Raw genomic sequence first — 18,766 nt, 5'->3', positions numbered from 1 at the left:
GCACACACACACACCCCCTCGAAAAGAACAACAAAAAATGAGACTTCCCCCCAAAAAAATAAAAAAAAAGAAAAAGAAAGAATGAGAGAGAGGAAGATTCGGTCGGCCTACTTTCGCCGCCGTTATTATTGGGATGTTGAATCAAAGTGATCAATTGATTTTGTTGTACCATGTTGTGGATATTAGATTTAAATGGTATGTTGGTAAATATTAAAATAACTACCTTGGATTCTCGGTTGAGCTGGTCACTGCCACTGTATAAAAACAGACATGAGTCGTAAATCATACAGAACGTTTCTAATCGAATAGAGTAGACGACTCGAGCAGAACAAAACAAAACAAAACGCCATCAACCGGATCAGAAAAGAACCGCCATAAAAATTCCCAGTCAATCAAGCAAAACTCCAAACCAGACAAATCAACCGTTCACTCATGAGACATGACAAACCGCGTCACTCGCATCATATCGCTCAGAACCATACCAACACGCCCAACAATCAACTCAGAAAAAAAAAAGAAAAAAAAAAAAAGGACCAAAACAGACGATTCGATCATTCATCAGTCGTGAGTCATGAGAACCACATCACATCGTCTCGTTTCATGCAGAAAGTCGTCATAAGAAACTTGAAAGAGGTGATTCACAGAACCTCCCTGCGAAGATATTCGGCCGGGACAGGAGGCACGGGTGGGATATTTTCCTCATTCTCCCGGTTCATGCTGCGGAAATGTTTGTTTTGCTCTGCCGCGGAGTTGTTTATGTTCGCACCTTGATTGATAGCCGCATCGTGCAGGACCCGTAGGTTCGAAGATGAGCGCTTCGTCCGCAGAAGACGCTGATGGGATTTGAGCGTGAGGCTATTCTCGCGTAATTTGGGGGTTCTTCGCCTCCGGTCGGGGGCGGTTGTTGCGATTGGAGGCGGTGGTGGGCACGCGTCACTATTATCATGGACCGGAGTTTGGCGAGGACGAGTCCGAGGAAGTCGAGCGCTGGGACTGTCGTCTCTGGTCTTTTTCCGGGCTTTGGAACGGTGGAAAACTCCGCTGGAGTCTACGTCTGTGGCGCTGTTGGTCTTTGCCGACGTACGGTAATATGGATGATCGCCATGCTCGGCCGCGGCGCCGGTGCCCGTGCTGGCGCCAATCTTGCGTTTGCGTGATGCGTCATCCTTGGGGAGCTTCTTGTTGCTGCTGCCGGTTGCTCGACCCCGACCAGCGGTGTAATGCTCTTTGAGATCCTGCAGCTCCCGGCGAGCTCGCATCAGCTTCTCCTCAAGGTTGCTAACTTGCTTGAGCAGTTTAGTCTCTTGCTTGGGCGGGTTCTGGCCGGAGGACGATGGAAGATCATGGACCTCGCGTGGCCGATCCTCGCTCCGTCGCGGTCGCGACGTCGGCATCGATGGGATCGCCTTCTTGCCTAGCTCTGAAAGGGACTTGAATTTGGATAGACGAGTGGGACGCTGAGGCTTCTCCTCCGCCTTGGTCGCTTGCTCCCCCTGCATTTTCTTCTTCAGCTCCGCATATGCCTTTTCGGCGCGAATCTGGCGTTGTTTGAGTTCTTCCTTGCGTTTCTCTTCTTCTGTTTTGACCGTCGTCTTGGGCTGGAAGGCGGACGCCAGGGCTTTGCCAAAGCGGAAGATGCCGGATGAACGTTTCTCGAGCCGTTTGCCCCGGCCATCATTATCGTCATCATCAGGGCGACAACCAGGGTGATAGAGAAAAATACTGGGCGGTCGCTCACTGACCCGGTCGTGCATGCTGCCCTCGATGAACCGGGATCGCCGGTAACGTAGAGCTGGAGGTGGCTGCACCAGCATGCCATGTTCATCGTATACCGGCTTCGGCGACGGCGATCTCATCAGAGATGAGTCATCATCATTATTGTTGTTGCTCGATGAGTTGTTGGGCTTGGTCAACGATGCCTCTGCACTATCCTCTTCGGCATCGTCGAATCGGCCCGAGCTCTCCTCCCAGGAGAGGCCCTCCGCCGAAAGAGACGTTTCAGTCGACTTGTACTTTTCCATTTCCGTAGAAATGCTCGTTTCATCTGCCATGGTCATGGCGGTTGCTGTGGATGATAATGTCCCTTTGATGCAGCTACAACTGTCGATGGAGGTTGTCTCAGAATCGCTGAGGAGTAGCAGATCCCGCCGAAGAACTGGGTCCGCATGTAACGGGGCAAAGTTGAAATCGAGGTGGATTTGAGGCAAGGACGAGTTTTGGAAGTTGGAATACGGGTGTTTTCTATTTGTTTGACGGTTGATTGTTGATGTTTTGATGGTTGTCTAGAGGAGAGTTTGTTAGTTTGTTGGACGCATGTGATTGCCAAAGTTAAATTGATGGCGTGACTGATTAGGCAGGGGGTGTGCATTTAGAGTGACTTTCGCGCACACACACACAGAAGGGAGGGGGAGATACCTTGGTTAATTTCGCCATTTTGACAGCCTGTCGGTCGATTGGGGAACGAAGATTCAGGTACGGATCTGATGAATTTTCCTCTGATGAATTGTGCGGAATGAGGCAGCCATTTATACCGCCCAAAATACTTACGGCATGCCAGCTGTCAAGCCAGCAAGTCCAGTCCTGTAACTAGCGGGGAAGAGAGGCTCTGGAATGAATGAGGAATCCAAGATTCAACTGCACCGTGTGTTTACCAACATGACAAGTAAATATTTCCCATGATTCCAACTGCAGATAAAAAGCAGCAAAAATGAAATCTCACCATGGAGATTGTGAAGAAAAATCAAAGCAACCCCCTCAAACCACTTGCAGACTTCTCTCTGTTAACTATGTACCCCTTCTCTACCGCAGAAAAGAAAAAAAAAAAAAAAAAAAAAAAAAAAGAAGATCAACGATAATCCCAAAAGTACCGACCAATCCAAGCTCAGTTGCAAACATGTACAAGAAAAAGATACAACCAGGACAAGACGGTAGTTGGGAATTCCGTACATGGTCAATCCAAATCAAATCGAATCAAACCACACATAGGAAATAAAAGCCGAGGGACTGACGGGGATATTTGAATTCACACAAGACGAAGAAGAAAGAAAAACAGCACCTAGGAAAAAAGAGATGAAAAAAGAAACTCAGTTCACGGGAGAGAGAGGAACCCAGAGCTTCTTCCTTCACACAACCTGCCGCATCTTCATGGTCACGCTGCCATCGGCCCGCCGATAGGACATCGATTCCTCCGTGTCGAGCTCGGTGTTGACATCCGCATCCAACGGACCACGCATCTCGCGAGGCACCGGCTCCGCGTCCGGTCGCTGGCCGTTTTGCAGCGGGCGCTGCTCCTCGTGGCCAAACGTCTCCGCGTGCGACCGCTTGGTGAGCTTCGACGCGGTCTCGTACAGCAGCCCCTTTCTCGGGGTGGCTGGCGGCGGAGGGTTGGACAGAGACGGCGGTCCGGCGTTGAGCAGGTCCTTGAGCGACGGCAACCGACTCGGGCCAGCGGGTGGCTTGGGTGCCTCGGTCTTGTGGTGATGGCTGCTGTTCGAATCGGTCGTCCGCTGATGGTGGTCCATCGTAATCGACGGCGGATTCACCGGCTTGGCCTGCGGCATCGGGTGCATCAGCTGCGGCCGATCCTTGTCCGCGCGGTTCGTGTCCGATGGCGCCCGTGAGTGGTTCGGGGCGGGCTGCTGCTTCACCGACGGGAGCGGTGGCGCAGCGTACTGGCTCTGCGTGGATCCAAACGAGAGATGCTGAGGCTGCTGCTGGTAGTTTGGCGGTGCTGGAGCCACCGGCACTGGGTGTTGCGCGGCATGTGCGTACTGCGCAGCGACCTGCGGCGGCGGCGGCGGCGGCGGCGGCTGCTGATATCCGATCGACGGACGGCGCGAACCATCGGGGTTGTACGGGTATGTCGACCCATCGGCCACGGATGAGCAGCTCGTCGAGCGAGGCCGCTCGATCGGTGGGTTGGCGTAGGGGTCCGGCGTGGTATATCGCGACCGCGAATACATCTGCTCTTCGTCGTAGTTCTTGGATGTCTTCTCTCCCCGCCGTCTCATGCGCACGTCTCGGCGAATGCGCACACGGCATCCTTGCTCTGCCACCACCCGGCTCAGAGACGTGCTGGTCTTCAGGCCGGGGAACTTCTTCGCACTGTACACTGTAAACGGCACCGACTTGACCTCGAGTCGGAAATGAAGGAAAGTAGTCGGCGCAGACGGTTGCGACGTGGACGATGGCAGCGACACTGCTGGCATTGGCGGCGCATTCTCGTCGGCATCGCGAGGATCCTTAACCTCCTCGAACAGGTTGAAGCTCAGTCGGTAAATGCCCTCATGACGCACCGACAGATCGGGGAAGATGAAATATCCAGCCTGGGCCGGTCGATCCAGATAGGCGATGCCGGCCACGGGCACGCCGGTCAACACGGGCGTTGGAGGTGTCTGGCCATTGGCGACGCGACCCTGTGCGATGGGGCGGGCTGGTTCGAGGGTCGCATACAAAAAGAACGTGGCATTGTACGTGAAGGTGATATCGACCTTCTGCATATCATTTTTCGGGTCGGATTCGTAAATGCGCAACTCCACAACTGGCGGCGGATCAACGGGGCGACGGTCGGCCGAGGCTGTAGACACATTAGCAATGGAACTGCGATCGTAACCCGGGAAGAAAGAAGCGCATACATTTGGCACCGGCACCACAGGCACGAGCCTGCTCGGGCTGCTGAATGACCTTGAGATTGTAGGTAATCTTCTTGCCAGAGCAAGTCATGCGGCTGACCGAGTACTCGGTCTCATTGTGAGGCGTCACTGGCGGCGGCCGGGTCGCCATGATGACAAGGCGCTGAGAATCTCACGGACTATCGACCAGAAAAACAAAAACGAACAATCGAAGGATAATGGGCTGTCTTTATTCTCGTGCGGCTCGTGCTTCGATTCGAATCGACGATAGACGACGCTGACGATGGTGTTCAACCTCCAACCATCTCCTGCTCCTTCGCCTTCCTTGTCGATTCTCCGACTCCCTCACTCCGTCCAGGTCCAACGGACAGTCGACCACAAACAAAGCCTCTCTCCTCGAGCGTCCTCCCCAGCCGGTCCGTTCGACTGGCGATGTTGAACGACGGGACGTCGAGTTTTTTCTTTGGATGAGAGATCGGCTTCCAGACTTCAGAGAAATCAATTCAGGAGGTGAGAGAGATCAGGACGCAGGAGAGAGTGAGCGAGCCAGTCTAGCCAGAAAGCGCAGCGGCTAGAGCCTGGAGCAGCCCCCAGAAGCGAGCACTAAAGACGCACTAACAGCCAAGCCTAATGTTTGGCGCGATGGAACAGCACACAAAGCACCGGACGCGATTGGACGAGAGCCACACTAGCCTGAGGACTTGGCTTCTGGCCGAGCATGGATGGCTCTAAGTTCTGCAGCCAGAGCAAGAGACCGGATCATCCACTCCTGCAGCGCTGGCGCAGAAACTGGCCCATCTGCTGCATTCCTGGCCATCCCGGGGCCCTGGCTACGGACACACCTCCCAGCCCAACCCATGTCGGTGGACCTCCCATTTTCAGGCTGGTGCAGGTCCTGCAGGAGTCTAGGCCAACAAACTCTACACACAACTCTACTCGCACGCAGTTGAGCACCGAGCTGGCTGACACACCGGCTCTGAAGTCTAACTCCTCTCTGTTCGAAAGCTTCAATGCATTCATTCCGTCATTTCCAGCTCAGTGATCAACTCGAAGTCCACCGCCGGGGGACTGGAGCTGAGGGATTCAACAGGAACGGCGCCACGCACAGACACCCACCGGATGTTTACATGGTTGCACCGGTGCGTCCATGGTCATGGCGCCGCTCCTCTTGGAACCGTGATCGCTCGTCGGGGAGCCCGCTCCCGTGCGAATAGTCAGAGTTAGCGCGATCCTAATCCGGAATCGGTCGAGCCTGCGAGCAGGGGATTGGACAAGGATGTTGATTAATGGAGTTAGTTTCGCTCGGACTGAAAAATGGGGATCCGCCGTGCCCCGTCACTGGTCGCTGGCTCGCTGGAGTCTCTGGCCACCGCTCACGACCGCAGCAGTGGGCGCCTGCGGGATAGCCTGACGCCCTGACCGGAAATTTCTGAGCAAATCGCGATCGCAAGCACTGTCCAGGATTCGTTTCGAGTGGCGAGCTTGTCGATTCCTCCAACCGCTTTCTGGATCGCGCTTTGCACTGAGTCGATTTGGGGCGACACCCGCCGGCCAACTGATTCAGCTCTCACACGCTAGAACCGACAAAAAGTTTGCCCCTAACCTAACCTAGGTGTGAATTTCTCGGCGCAATGTTGACCCGGCAAATTGTCTCTCGCTAACCGCGGTCCGCAGCTCTCTTAACTTTTTCCGTGCAGCCAAGGAATCCAACGCCAATCCGGCTCGGCTTTGAGAATGAGACGAGGTTCCGATGCCTGATCAGGTTAGCAGCACGGCTGATTGTGCACAACCCTGAACGCTTCAAATGAACGACTATGTACTCCGTACATCCAAGATGACCAGCCGATTATTATGTCCCTTGCACCCACACACATATGAATCTGAATAAGCTCAACAGCTGAGGAAAGGCATAGAAGAAAGCTGCGCATTATCGCATGATGAAACACCTCGATTCACAGTGTCTTGTTACCGACGAGTGGGGGTGTGGAATTTGGATTTTGGAAATGGGGACGGGGAGGGGGGACGGATACGGCTTTACGGAACATCCGCCTTCCGAATTTAACCAAAACTTCGGAGATGTCCGGTGTTAAAAGAGCGAGTTTCGCCTCCGCGGATATTACGAAGAACAACTGCCCGTTTGGTACAAGTCCACGTCTCTTACCCTGCTTGTTCCCTATCAGGAAATTAGGGTTGTGCCCATCTGCTCCGATCAGGCACTCAGGCCACAGGGTGTCCATGCCAGGGCGATCTGACAGTGGCCACTCCTGGCGACGGGAGTTGACACATTCCAAACTTTCGGCTGATGATCTTTACTGAACATCTCCAGTTCCTACGCGAGATACGGAATTCAAATGATGAAGCATCGAGCCAGAGCAATTCTGGACTTCTTCACTTTTCGAATCCCAAACTCATGGCCTGCATATGCCGTCCAACCGGGGGATGCATCGCCCAGTTTCCTGCATAAATGCACAACTTGTCAAGCCAGTAGCTTTAGTTAGCTTCTCGTGACTCATGTCCGAAGAACCATACACGGCAACAATGTTCGATTTGCGGAAGGCTTGGATAATCAGGACATCTGTACGGAGTACTCGAATTTTTCAGGAACGTAAATAGTCTAAGGAGATGCGCAATATTTGCAACTCCCGAAACTGCTTCGTTGATTCTGCAAGGCACACTTCCTGGAAGCTGTCACCGCAACCTATCATTTAGACGCATGCTCCTAGCAGTTGACGGGAATGACGGCAAGCTCCAGGGGTCAGGCCGTTGGACGGTTGAAAGGGGTTCGGAACATCGGCAGCTCGACGTGTTGGTTGAATAATTCGATGGAAAATTTCAAATAATTTTCTTGGCAACTATCATTTATGGACTAGTACCCTAATCTACCGGCTCTGTGCTTTTCTTTTATTGGTATTTACTCGCCATGCTGCTTTGCAAATGTAAGGGTTTATGCAGAATCCTGAAATATACAATACCAGCCATCGACTTCCTGGCCAATAAATTCATGCAAATACCCCATAGATACCACCCAGAAACAACGGTAACAATCAGCTTCGCCGGCGGAGCTCTTGACGAGGTGACATGTTCAAAAACAGACTCTGGCTCTCTTTTGCCGCAGATAAGATGACAGATCTAATGGCAGCCGCATAAATGTGCTCTTATGAGCTAGTTAACTCGTAAGGACATAACCTATATGATAATGACAGAGCTTTCTACTCGCCCCGAGGCTGAGATGGTTTGCCTTTACGAGTATATACTTCATCAGGAATCTGCTCTCCAGGACCATTTCTGATCCGGAAAGTCTAGGCTCGCATTTTGGCGTCCTTTCTTTATTCTCGATCAGAAGCTTGCCATTCAGCTTCAAGAGATAATGCAGAGTTCTGACTTTGGCGACTGGCTTTGAACGTGCTGAGAACCTTTGGCGCAGATCTCTGCCTTGTTCCATTCAAAGCTTGAGACCAAATCACTCCGTACTCCCATGCTGCAACGGCCAGACAGCAATGATTCCGAGAAATGCGAGCTGATTATTGCATATGCGACATACAATGACGAACTGCTACCTTTTCCAGCTTGACTATCGGTAACACTCCTTGCTTTGTACGCTCGCTAGTTCGATATGTACTCATAGAGCCCCTTGGTCCAGGCTATACCAGCATTAGTTTCAACACTAACGATCAAAGTACATCAGCCAAGATCGTGCATGGACTACGGAGGAAGCCTCCGCATTTCAACGGTCGGAACTCGGTAATTCGGACCACGACCAGGCCCAGAATTGCCAGTCAACTCGTGCAAAGTTCTTGACTTTGGGCCACATTCGAGAAGTTGACCCGTCACATCTTGGCCGCCGAAGCAAAAGTCCAGAACCAGGAGCAAGCGACAAGGATACGCTTCTGAACGCACCACGTGGGCTGGTGGAATGCTGCATCGCGCATGCTGGAACCTGCAACTGCGACAGCATGCGCTAGCTCGTCAGTCCATGCCATTGGCGAGCTGCCAATGGGCCTTGTCTCAGTAAAATGAAACCGAAGGTTTCCAATAACTATGCCTTTTGTTTTTTTTTTTTTTTGGCCGGAGTCTGGTCCGAATCATCGCGGACGATATCTAATCCAGCAAATTACTCGATATACACTCCGTACGGAGTACTAAGATCAAGAATTGAGTCATAGTGAATGTAGATTATGGGTTTGGAGAACAGTAACGTTGCATATGAGAAGCGATAGCAGCTGGAATACATCTGATTCAGTGGCATAGGCGGTGTTTCTTGAGGTTTGTGTAGGAAAACCAGCTGGAGATATCCAATGGTTATACGCACCGTAGCCATGAAAATAACTGGTTATCAAAACTTCTGGTTATCTTCGATAACCCAATATCAAACAACCATCAATTCCATGAGATGAGCACGATCACGATCGGAAGCTCATGTCTATGGTCGTTTAGGACATCTCAGCGCGGCATAGATGTACGGCTCACGTCTAATACCATGTACGAATAGATCACGTCGTCAGACGAACACCTTCAACGCCGGCATGGCTCGCGACAGAACCTCCCGCCTTCCATCCAAACCTCCTCATCTCGCCGCATGGATCTTCAATCAGTCCTCCCCGATTTCTCCGTTAGACCATTTACGCATATTATACCCTCCTTGGAACGGAATCATATCACCACCGTTGACCTGGTCACTCTTGACCCTTTGGAGATTGCCAAACGCGCCCACATCCCACCCGCCGATGTCCGCCGACTGTGCGCAGATCTTATCGCCGCCTTACACCGAGACCTGGGCTTCACGCCGGAAGGGGACGAGCAGCGTCTCGTTCCCGGTCCGACGAATCGGCTCGACTTGACCAGATGGAGGACAATTAGCACGCTTGACCCTGTCATTGATGAGCTTCTGGGTGGCGGGATACCCACGGGCTATGTGACGGAGGTGACTGGCGAGAGGTTTGCGCACGATACCATCTGTTGAGATACCTGACTGACATACGATGGGCGCAGTGCCAGCGGCAAGACGCAATTGCTCCTCACGCTCCTCCTGGCCGCGCAGCTCCCACCTCCGACTGGCCTGGGCCAGAAAACTATCTACATCTCAACGGAGGCGCCGCTCGCCACGACACGTCTCACCCAATTGCTGCACTCGCACCCTTCTCTCTCGACGCTTACCCCCGACACGGCGCCATCCCTCGAGAATGTCCTCTCCATCACCGCCGTCGACCTGGAGACCCAGGATCACATCCTGAACTATCAACTACCTGTCGCCGTCTCTCGGTACAACGTTGGTCTGCTGGTGATCGATTCGATCACTGCCAATTACCGCGCCGAACACTCGTCCAACACGATGATGGGAATTTCGGCGCGCTCGAGGGAATTGGCGCGTTTGGGCCAGATGCTACGCAATCTGGCGGTAAAGCACGACCTCGCCGTTGTTGTTGCCAATCAGGTTTCTGATCGCATTGACCCGTTGGAGAACTCGGGACCTACGTCACGGCTGCCGCCAAGTACGCAAGAAGGAGTGCCCTCGCCCTCACCGAGGGATCCTCCTGCCAGTCGGGTGGATGGGAAACTCTTGGAAAGCAGCCAGGTTCTCTCGTCTTCTCCCTCACCTGCACCCTCTTCATCCTTTGTCGAAGATGACATATCGTTCGATGGATCGTATATCATTGGCCAACCCGTGCGCAACGAAACACTGAGCCTAGCGCACCAGGAGCGTTTCTTTACCGGATGGGGCGATTCACCACCCGAGGCGCCCATTTCACAGCAACAATCTGCGAAAACGCCGGCGCTCGGCTTTGTGTGGTCAACGCAGATCGCTTGTCGCATTGCGCTGAAGACGGCGAACGACAGCCCTGCCTTGGACGAGGCCGGGACCGTAACGAGGAGGCGGAAAATGAAACTGGTGTTTGCTCCGTGGACGGAGGGTATCTCGCGAACTTCTGATCAAGGCTCGCGAGAGGAGAGTATCCATTCGGAGGGAGCTGCAACTGAACAGCGGGACGCTCAGTCAGAGCGGCCGTCGGAGCCGCCGAAGCACAGACCCCGACCGACCGACGAGATCGAGTTCGAGATCTGGAAGGGCGGCATACGGAGTGTCCCAGTGTCCCGAGAATCTTGAGATAGAAACTTTCTGTACAAATGTACATAGCCAAATAAACCCTTGTGCAAGCTATCTAGTGCCAAGACATACGCCTGCATCATCGATGGAGCACCTTTGCTTGTGTATAACAATCGACGTAGTGCAACTTGTCAGAGGATCGATTTTTATGCCAATTACATCCACCACAGGGATGCTCGCCTGCGCCGGATTGTAAAGTTTACAGCGCTACCAGAAATGGACCCGTCCACGGAGTCCGGGTCGAGCAAGGTCAAGGGTAACGTCTTGTCGGATTGTTCACCGTTTCTTCCGCTCACGGAGCTCTTTGTACGCAGTCGAGTGCACCGATCCTTCCGGACTCTTTGAATCCGTCCAGGCCGTTCTCGCGTCCAGACTGCCCCTGAAAAATCTACACTGGAAGTCCCCGACACGCCCCGCGCGATCGATCGAGTCGCTCAACATCGAGCTCTTCCCCGCGCAGACCGCCGGCGACGACAAGCGACCCGCCTCCAAGGATGGCACAACGTCTGAAGCTGCGGTGCCGCAGCGTCGGCACCAGATCCCGGGCTTGCGCCAGACGCCGTACTTGAAGATCTACCTCCTCCGCTGCGACGACAATGATACCTACAAGTCTGTGTCTCGCCGCGCCCTGCGTGAATGGATCAAGTCGCATTCGTCCTCCTCCGCTTCGCAGTCCGGTGGAGGCGGCGGCCACGATAACCATGATGCGTTTGACTGGTTGATTCTGCATGTTCTTCAGGACGGAGATCCCGAGGATAAAGCCGCTGCGTCCAAATGGCCCGGCCGAGGCACGACTTCGATCCTGGAGAAGATCAAGGCCGACTTCAATGGCTCGTCCAAGAATGCTGTCGACCGTGTCGCTCAGCTCCGGCTGCCCAATGCGGAGGGGAAGCCGCAGGATCCGGCTGTGTTCAACGACCAGCTCAACGATCTTGTGGAGAAGATGAAGAATGGGATTCTGACGTCGTTTGATCTCCGTGTGAGCCAGTATGAGGACGATATCCGCGAAAAGGACTCCCAGCGCAACCTGCCCGGATGGAACTTTTGCACGTTCTTCATCCTCAAGGAGGGTCTTGCCCGGGGCTTCGAAAATATGGGCTTGCTGGAGGATGCATTGGTAGGCTACGATGAATTGATGGCTGGCCTGGAGGCTGCTGTAGCTGGGTTCCTGGCTGGCACAAGTGACCAGCATGGAGGCGGCTTCTTGACCTACGGCAAGGATAGATTGAAGCAGGTCGAATCTGCCCTGGAAGCTCTCAAGAGCGGCGAGAAGGGCAGCGAAAGTCAGGATCTCCCTGAGGATATCATGGGCCCGTTGGACGAAAAGTATTTCCCGCTCGATACGAGTGCCAAACCGTATAGAGATATGATTTTGGCTAGCAACATATCCGTGTTTGACTTTCGCGTTTACGTCTTCTCTCGACAGCTACAGCTGCTCCTGCGAGCGGCAAGAGCTCCGTGGCTGCAACAAAAGGAAAAGATTCATCATGACAAGGCGGACGATTTGACTCGCCTCGCCGAGATCTGCAATCGGGCCATTGAGTTCATCAGCATGGCTGCACGGACGCTGCGCTATGACCTCGAGTCTGGTCTGTCCACGTCGTCGGTTGAGGCCGACGACGCTAGCAAGAAGGCGGTGATTGACAACTTTGTTTCATCATGGATCTATGCAGCGGCAAGTCAGATTCTGACTCAGACGGCGACTTCGTCTTTGACGATACCCGACTCGTCAGCTCACCGATCGCGGCGGGCCACGGTTGGGGCAGCTGCCGAGTCGAAGAAGTTTATTGCCCCCAAGCGGTCGAGCTCGCTGTTGGGGTCCGGCCGCCCGGATGTGCGTGGCAGTGGCACGCCTACGGTAACGAATCCGCCTCCTAAGGCTGGAACTGAGGATCTGGCTTCAGGACGCGGCGAGCTCTTTCAGCTGGCCAAGGGAGTACTCGAGGAAATGGGCCGATATCGCAGCTGGGTACCACAATGGAATGACTTGATGGTTCTCTTTGACGAGACGGAAGAAACAGGAGATGCGCTGGAAGAAGTGTCTCTTGACGACGAGGACTCGTCAAAGACTACCGCGACTCAGCGAAGCCTACCTTCGATCGCGACCCTTGCGGGCATTGACCTGCCCGTTTTGCAAAAGACGCTGGCGTCGCAATCGCACTTTGATACGCTGCGGGAGCAATTGACGGACCAAATCTTCCGACACTACCTTGCCGCAGGTCGGACGCGGTCGGCAGAGGCGGCAATGACGGAGATGGCGGTGCTCAAGTACCGGCAAGGCGACTACAAGACGGCAGCGTCGCACCTCCAGCATCTCGCGTCATTCTATGGCAACAGTAATTGGACCGTCCTTGAAGGAGTGGTCCTGGAACTGCAGGCGCGGTGTGTGAAAGAGCTGGGGAGGAACGAAGAATACGTCCGGACCGTTGTGCGTCTGCTTTCGCAGTATGCGTTGCATATCCAGTCGAAGCTCTCCGAGAGGCAAAAGTCCCTGCTTGGATCGTCGGCCTTCCGTGCCGGGTCGAGCAAGGTACATCCGTACCTGGAAGATCTGCTCCGAGCATCGTCCAGCTTGCAGAGGGAGTTCACCGTGCCGATTTCTAGCTTCTTCGGCGATGTTCAGGTTGATCCGGACATTGTTCACTTTGAGGATCGCGATGGATTCCAACTTCGGCTGAGTCTACGGTTCTTGCTGGAGTCGGAGATTGTGGTGGACTCGGTCAAGGTGCGGCTTGTCAGTGCGGGTGGTCTTGTCTCGAATGAAGTGTGGCTAGAGCGGACAGAAAGCGTGACTGTCAAGTCGTCGACTACAAGATTGACGATTGGGTCATCGGTAGGTTTGCTACTTTCTGTTGTGGGAAATAGGAGGTTAACAGTGAGAAAAGATCTCTTTGCAGGGCAAGTATCTCGTCGACCGGATTGAGCTGCGCGCTGGCAATCTTGCGTTTACACATGGTGGGACGAGTACCTCGTCTGCCTTTCCGCCTGGGTTCCGGGATACAGAGGATGGCGATACCGAGACGAGGCCATTCATATACTGCTATCCCGCGCCGGATGGACTGGAGGCACGATTGTCGTCACCTCGCTACATCAACCTGGAAGAGTCGCGGGCTCTGGAAGTCATCATCGATACGGGCCGGAACGACATCTCCAAGGGTATCCTCCGCGTGCGTCCAGCAACAGCGGGTCTCCGATTACGGACTGCTGATACGACGCTGATCGAGGGGGATATTTCGATAACGGTGCAGCCGGAGTCTGGCAGCATCGAGTTTGCGGAGCTGGGACCGCAAAAGTCGGTTCGATTCCGTGTTCCGTACACAGTAGAAGAGAACCATGCTTCGTTGTCCGCGCGGTTGGAGGTGGTCTACACGACGGACAAGGGCAAATTCAGCTACTCGGCGACCAACACGATCGACGCAACGCTGCCAGTCAGCGTCAACGTGCAGGACGTATTCAAGAAGCAGGCGTTGTTCTCGCGCTTCACTGTAGGCCCGGCGATGTCAGTGCCTCTGACAGTGCTTGGGTGCGAGATGTTCAACTCGGACGCCTACGAGGCTGAAACCAACCTCCGGGGGCCAGTCGAGTTTGTGGTCTTCCCGAAGCAACCGGCGTCGATCCTGTACAAGATCCGGCGCAAAACTCCTCCACCGTCTTCGGACGGGGCGCGGCCTGCGCCTCTGAGACTGGCGGTGAAATACGCCTGTTTGGATGAGGAGTGTCTGGAGGAGGTGTCGCGAGCGTTCCGAGAAGCCATAGGGCAGAGTCCGTTCCGGGATCTGACGCGGCTACTTACGCCGCACATTGTCGAGATCTTCCGCGGGAAGCTGTCCACGTCGGACATGGAGGCTATCGGACTGGTTAGGGAAATCAAGATGGTCCCGTACTCGGCGGCGAAATGGGATGAGGTACTCCAGGGTGTTGGACGGCGAGCACCAGAGGTCGCGGCCTGGCTAGAAAAGTGGCATGTACGTCTTACTTCTCTTTTTTTTTCTCTCTTTTCTCTCTCTGCTCACGACTGACATGATAACAGTCCAACCCAATGCTCCACCTCCCATCACCCAGCCCCAGCAAACTCACCCGAGAAATCGTCCTGCCAGTGGACATCCCCGAAGTTGAATTCGTCCTCACGGCCGAACTCCATCTACAGCTCGACCGGAAACAGCACGACCACCACGTCGCCGCCGTCGGACAGACCATCCCGGCAACGCTCACCCTGCAACACACACGACGCTGGGGCCGCCTCGACACTTCCTCCTCCTCCTCCTCCTCCTCTTCCGAATCTACCATCCGTGAAGTCTCCTACGAACTCCACGCCCACGCCGATCAATGGCTCATCGGCGGCCGCCGTCGTGGTACCTACACCATCCAACCCCAGGATGAGGAAGACAAAGCCCAATCATTCCCAATCATCCTCCTCCCGCAGAAACCAGGCTACTTGCTTCTTCCCTCGCTGGAGGTTAAAGTTTTCGAGTCAACAACCACCACCACCTCCTCCTCCTTCTCCGCATCGGCCACGGCGGCGGCTGCTGCTGGTGCTGCCGCGCAGAGGAAGGTTGTCACTTCGGAGGTGGATTATCGGAGTCGTGCGGAGACGGTCCTGGTCATGCCAGATCTACGCATGGTTACCTTGACGGTTCCGGCAGAAGGAACAACCCACCACCATCCGACGACGATGACAACCACGTCAGCGGGGACGGCAACGAGTAGACCGACTAGTCGGCCTGGTACTGGTGGTGGTGGTGGTGGACATGGTGGTGGTAATGCTCCTGCGGCAGTTGCACAGGTTGTTGCTAGTGAAAGATGGATATATATACCTTATAAACCGTAGCTTGTTGATAATAGAAACGTTTTCTCTCAGTATTTACTTTACTATTTTTGTACATCATCTATATCCATCGCGATTGAGCGAGTTCTAATCTCGTCTATCTATGCTGACGAATATGGTACACCACACGTATACACCACGATTACAAAGACGCAATACTGTCTATGAAAACAACAGCCCCGGAATAACGAAGAAAATTTCACCAAAATAAAAAAAAAAAATGACACACGGAACCAAGACATATATCCCACCCTGGAAAATATTATTTATGACGATTTAGCCGGGGGATCTAACTTGGCGGGAGCCAGGCCCAGCCCGTTCGTGTTGCGGTAGAAAAGCACGCCCTTGGCCTCACCTTCGGCACCCTCGACGGGCTCAACCCATTGGCAGATACGCTGCGAGGTCCAGAGGGCCTTGATGAATCCCCACGGGCCGGTGTGGGCGGCGGACTTGTAGTGCTTGCCCATGACCTTCTTGATGGCCTCGGTGGCCTCGTCGGCGTGGTAGAAGGGGATGGTGCTGACGTAGTGGTGCAGGACGTGTGTCTCGATGATGCCGTGCAGGAGGTTGCGGCCGACGAAGCCGAATTCACGGTCAATGGTGGCGGCGGCGCCGCGGGTGAAGGTCCAAGCTTCATTGGTGTAGTGGGGGAGGCTGGGGTCGGTATGCTGGAGGTATGTAATGGCCACTGTGTGTATGAGGTCAGTTTTTCCGTTCGCGGAGGTGGGAGATGATGAAGTTTTCGACTTACCCAGCCAATGGTTCACCCACAGGTACGGAACTCCGTACCAGACCAGCAGATTGAGCCAGCCAAATCGCTGACCGATAAAGTACAGCAGGGTCAGGGCACCAATCAAGCCCAGGTCGCTGAGGACAATGAGCTTGGCGTCCTTGCTCTCAAACAGTGGGCTCGACGGGTTGAAGTGGTTGACACCACCAAACCAGCCGTTGCGCTTGCCCTTGCCGCGGCCCTCGGGGTGGCGCTCGTGGTTGTCATGGCCCGTGACGTTGGTGAAGAGGTACATGGGCCAGCCGAAAAGCTGCTGCAGGATGAGGTTCAGCGCCGACTGCAGCGGAGTTTCCTCCATGAGCTCTCCAATCTCGTGCACGGCCTTGCCCAGGCGGCTGGCATACTGCTCACGGGTCTTGGGCACCCAGACCATGTCACGGCTGAGGTTACCAGTGGCCTTGTGGTGCTTGCCATGGGTGATCTTCCACGAGAAGTACGGCACCAGCAGCAAGGAATGGCAGATGAAACCGACGGTATCGTTGAGCGTCTTGGATGTCGAGAACGCCTGGTGCCCGCACTCATGCGCCAGCACCCACAGACCCGTCCCAAACAGGCCCTGCAGCACCGTGTACACCGTCCAGAGCAGCGTCCGCAGCGCCAGGCTCGGCACCGTCTCCGGGGTCACATAGTTGTAGAACAGATAGAACGTGCTGCCCAGCAGTGTCACGTCCCGTGCAACGTAGTACAGCCCCTTGGCTGCGGACCGCTCGTAGCAATGGGGCGGAATGGCATCCCGAATCTCCTTGATCGTGAAATTGGGGATCTCAAACTCGTTGCCAAATGTATCCACTAGCTTCGGGGGGGTTTTCTTTTGCTGCTGCTCCGCCTCCGACGCAAGAGACGACAAGGACGTGCTCGACGGTGATTGCCGTGGGCTATCCCTGGGAGACACCGACACTGAACTGGGGGCGGACGAATCGGCAGTGGCATTGCGCTGCAGCGCAACGCGCCTTGGGACGGCAGTCGACGACATTAGACGAAGATTAGACCACGACACAGCTTCTCCTGAAAAAACAACAAAAAGAATCCAGCACAAAAGAGGGACTCCTATCTCAAATATAAAAACGAAAGAAAAAAAAAAAAATTCCCCTTGAATAAGACGAGTACTGGATAACGTTACTCAATTGGTCTGATTAGATGTATCGTAATTTTCAATCCAACTTTGATTTTTTCTAGCCACACGAACCAATGGAGCCGTCTTGTTGGAGGCGACTCGCTGCAGGAAAATTCCAAGGCAGTCAAACGCTCTGGTCCTGTATCCACAAGGCGATCCATTGCTTCACCTCTTTCACGCTCGTCGGCTGGAGAAACCCCTCCTGACGGCGGCGCATACCACATGCAAGCTGGAGCCAAGCTCTGATTTTGCCAGAGCAAAGCCGGGGAATTATCGCAATCATCCGCAACTCTACCCATGGTGCATGCCGTCAGCCTCACTGACATGTGACAACGGGTCCGTCCGTCGGCATGGCTGCATGTGAATATCTGTTTCCTGATTCCTCTCCCGTAGGGCTGCAGAGAGCCGGCATTACTCGACCAACATGTCTGCAAAGATTCAGGCCGCCCGTCCAAAGACGAACAGACAAGTGGCAATGCCGGTGATGGTGAACAATCCATATTGTTCAAATACAGCATCAATACACGCAATCTTACCAGGAACCATATAGCGGGCCAAGGGGCGCTGTGAGGATCCAATCAAATCACGTCATTGTGCATGGACCATCAGAGCTTAACCTATCACATACAGTAAGGATACGAAGAACGTACGGCGGAACTCCTCGACATGTAGGTTTCTGTGCTCACGGTCGTGCGCAGTTCTCTCAATCATGGCAGCTGATCGAGTGGATGCTCACAAATCAATGCACAAGAAGCAGAATTTAGAGCAATTGACCAAGGATCTGACTAGAGAAAAACCGAATTGGATCGTCAAATCCTTCGAAATTAACAGGAATAACAACATACCTAAAATTACCAACAGCAAACCAACCCTCTCCTCCTACCATGACTGCGCCCTTCAACCGAGGCTCAGGCGTCAAGAATCATATGATTCCGGAACAGAATCAAAAATTCAGAAACCGGTCAGGGACGCCAAACGTGATTTGCTTGGATTTTCATACGCGAAAAATTTAAAAAACTGGCTCCTGCAATCATACAGTAGAACCTGCGGTGGCTGTCCCGTCGCCACGATAAAACTGTTGGGGAAGATGAACTCAATCTGTTGAGGCGCCACTTACTCAAAGCAGTAGTGCCAAGCCTCCACTAAGCCCCCCCGCGCCCCCGCCATACGGAGACCTTCCCGAAGCCCCAGTTCTTGGCGGGGAACTCCGTTGTCGGAGCCCTCAAATCGAAGGTTAGGGCTGTGTGTTCACGTGAGCAATTCTTGGCGTCGCGGATGGTTTTATCTGGCTCTCCCAGCATCA

General features: G+C 54.0%; 6 protein-coding genes across 6 annotated transcripts; 2 read left to right on the top strand and 4 right to left on the bottom strand.

Moving 5' to 3' along the window:
* Nucleotides 1-638: 638 nt before the first annotated feature.
* On the bottom strand, nucleotides 639-2,057 carry VTN49DRAFT_3916 (uncharacterized protein; the record flags this gene model as incomplete). The annotated part of the gene is made up of 1 exon (XM_069411804.1): nucleotides 639-2,057. The coding sequence occupies one exon, from the start codon at nucleotides 2,055-2,057 to the stop codon at nucleotides 639-641; it is 1,419 nt and encodes a 472-aa protein (XP_069272540.1).
* Nucleotides 2,058-3,122: 1,065 nt separating this feature from the next.
* On the bottom strand, nucleotides 3,123-4,782 carry VTN49DRAFT_3915 (uncharacterized protein; the record flags this gene model as incomplete). Its single annotated transcript, XM_069411803.1, has 2 exons — nucleotides 3,123-4,576; nucleotides 4,635-4,782. The coding sequence occupies 2 exons, from the start codon at nucleotides 4,780-4,782 to the stop codon at nucleotides 3,123-3,125; spliced, it is 1,602 nt and encodes a 533-aa protein (XP_069272539.1).
* Nucleotides 4,783-4,860: 78 nt separating this feature from the next.
* On the bottom strand, nucleotides 4,861-5,780 carry VTN49DRAFT_3914 (uncharacterized protein; the record flags this gene model as incomplete). Its single annotated transcript, XM_069411802.1, has 2 exons — nucleotides 4,861-5,118; nucleotides 5,748-5,780. 2 exons carry the CDS (start codon nucleotides 5,778-5,780, stop codon nucleotides 4,861-4,863), a joined length of 291 nt encoding a protein of 96 aa, XP_069272538.1.
* Nucleotides 5,781-9,207: 3,427 nt separating this feature from the next.
* VTN49DRAFT_3913 (uncharacterized protein) lies at nucleotides 9,208-10,734 on the top strand (the record flags this gene model as incomplete). Its single annotated transcript, XM_069411801.1, has 2 exons — nucleotides 9,208-9,566; nucleotides 9,621-10,734. 2 exons carry the CDS (start codon nucleotides 9,208-9,210, stop codon nucleotides 10,732-10,734), a joined length of 1,473 nt encoding a protein of 490 aa, XP_069272537.1.
* Nucleotides 10,735-10,950: 216 nt separating this feature from the next.
* Nucleotides 10,951-15,562, top strand: VTN49DRAFT_3912 (uncharacterized protein; the record flags this gene model as incomplete). The annotated part of the gene is made up of 4 exons (XM_069411800.1): nucleotides 10,951-10,990; nucleotides 11,049-13,567; nucleotides 13,620-14,699; nucleotides 14,765-15,562. 4 exons carry the CDS (start codon nucleotides 10,951-10,953, stop codon nucleotides 15,560-15,562), a joined length of 4,437 nt encoding a protein of 1,478 aa, XP_069272536.1.
* Nucleotides 15,563-15,825: 263 nt separating this feature from the next.
* VTN49DRAFT_3911 (uncharacterized protein) lies at nucleotides 15,826-17,322 on the bottom strand (the record flags this gene model as incomplete). Its single annotated transcript, XM_069411799.1, has 2 exons — nucleotides 15,826-16,247; nucleotides 16,311-17,322. The coding sequence occupies 2 exons, from the start codon at nucleotides 17,320-17,322 to the stop codon at nucleotides 15,826-15,828; spliced, it is 1,434 nt and encodes a 477-aa protein (XP_069272535.1).
* Between the last annotated feature and the right edge of the window lie 1,444 nt (nucleotides 17,323-18,766).

This window comes from Thermomyces lanuginosus, assembly GCF_041956635.1.
Source record: "Thermomyces lanuginosus strain ATCC 200065 unplaced genomic scaffold VTN49scaffold_3, whole genome shotgun sequence".
Taxonomy (NCBI): domain Eukaryota; kingdom Fungi; phylum Ascomycota; class Eurotiomycetes; order Eurotiales; family Trichocomaceae; genus Thermomyces; species Thermomyces lanuginosus.
This window is presented reverse-complemented; position numbering and strand designations above follow the sequence as displayed.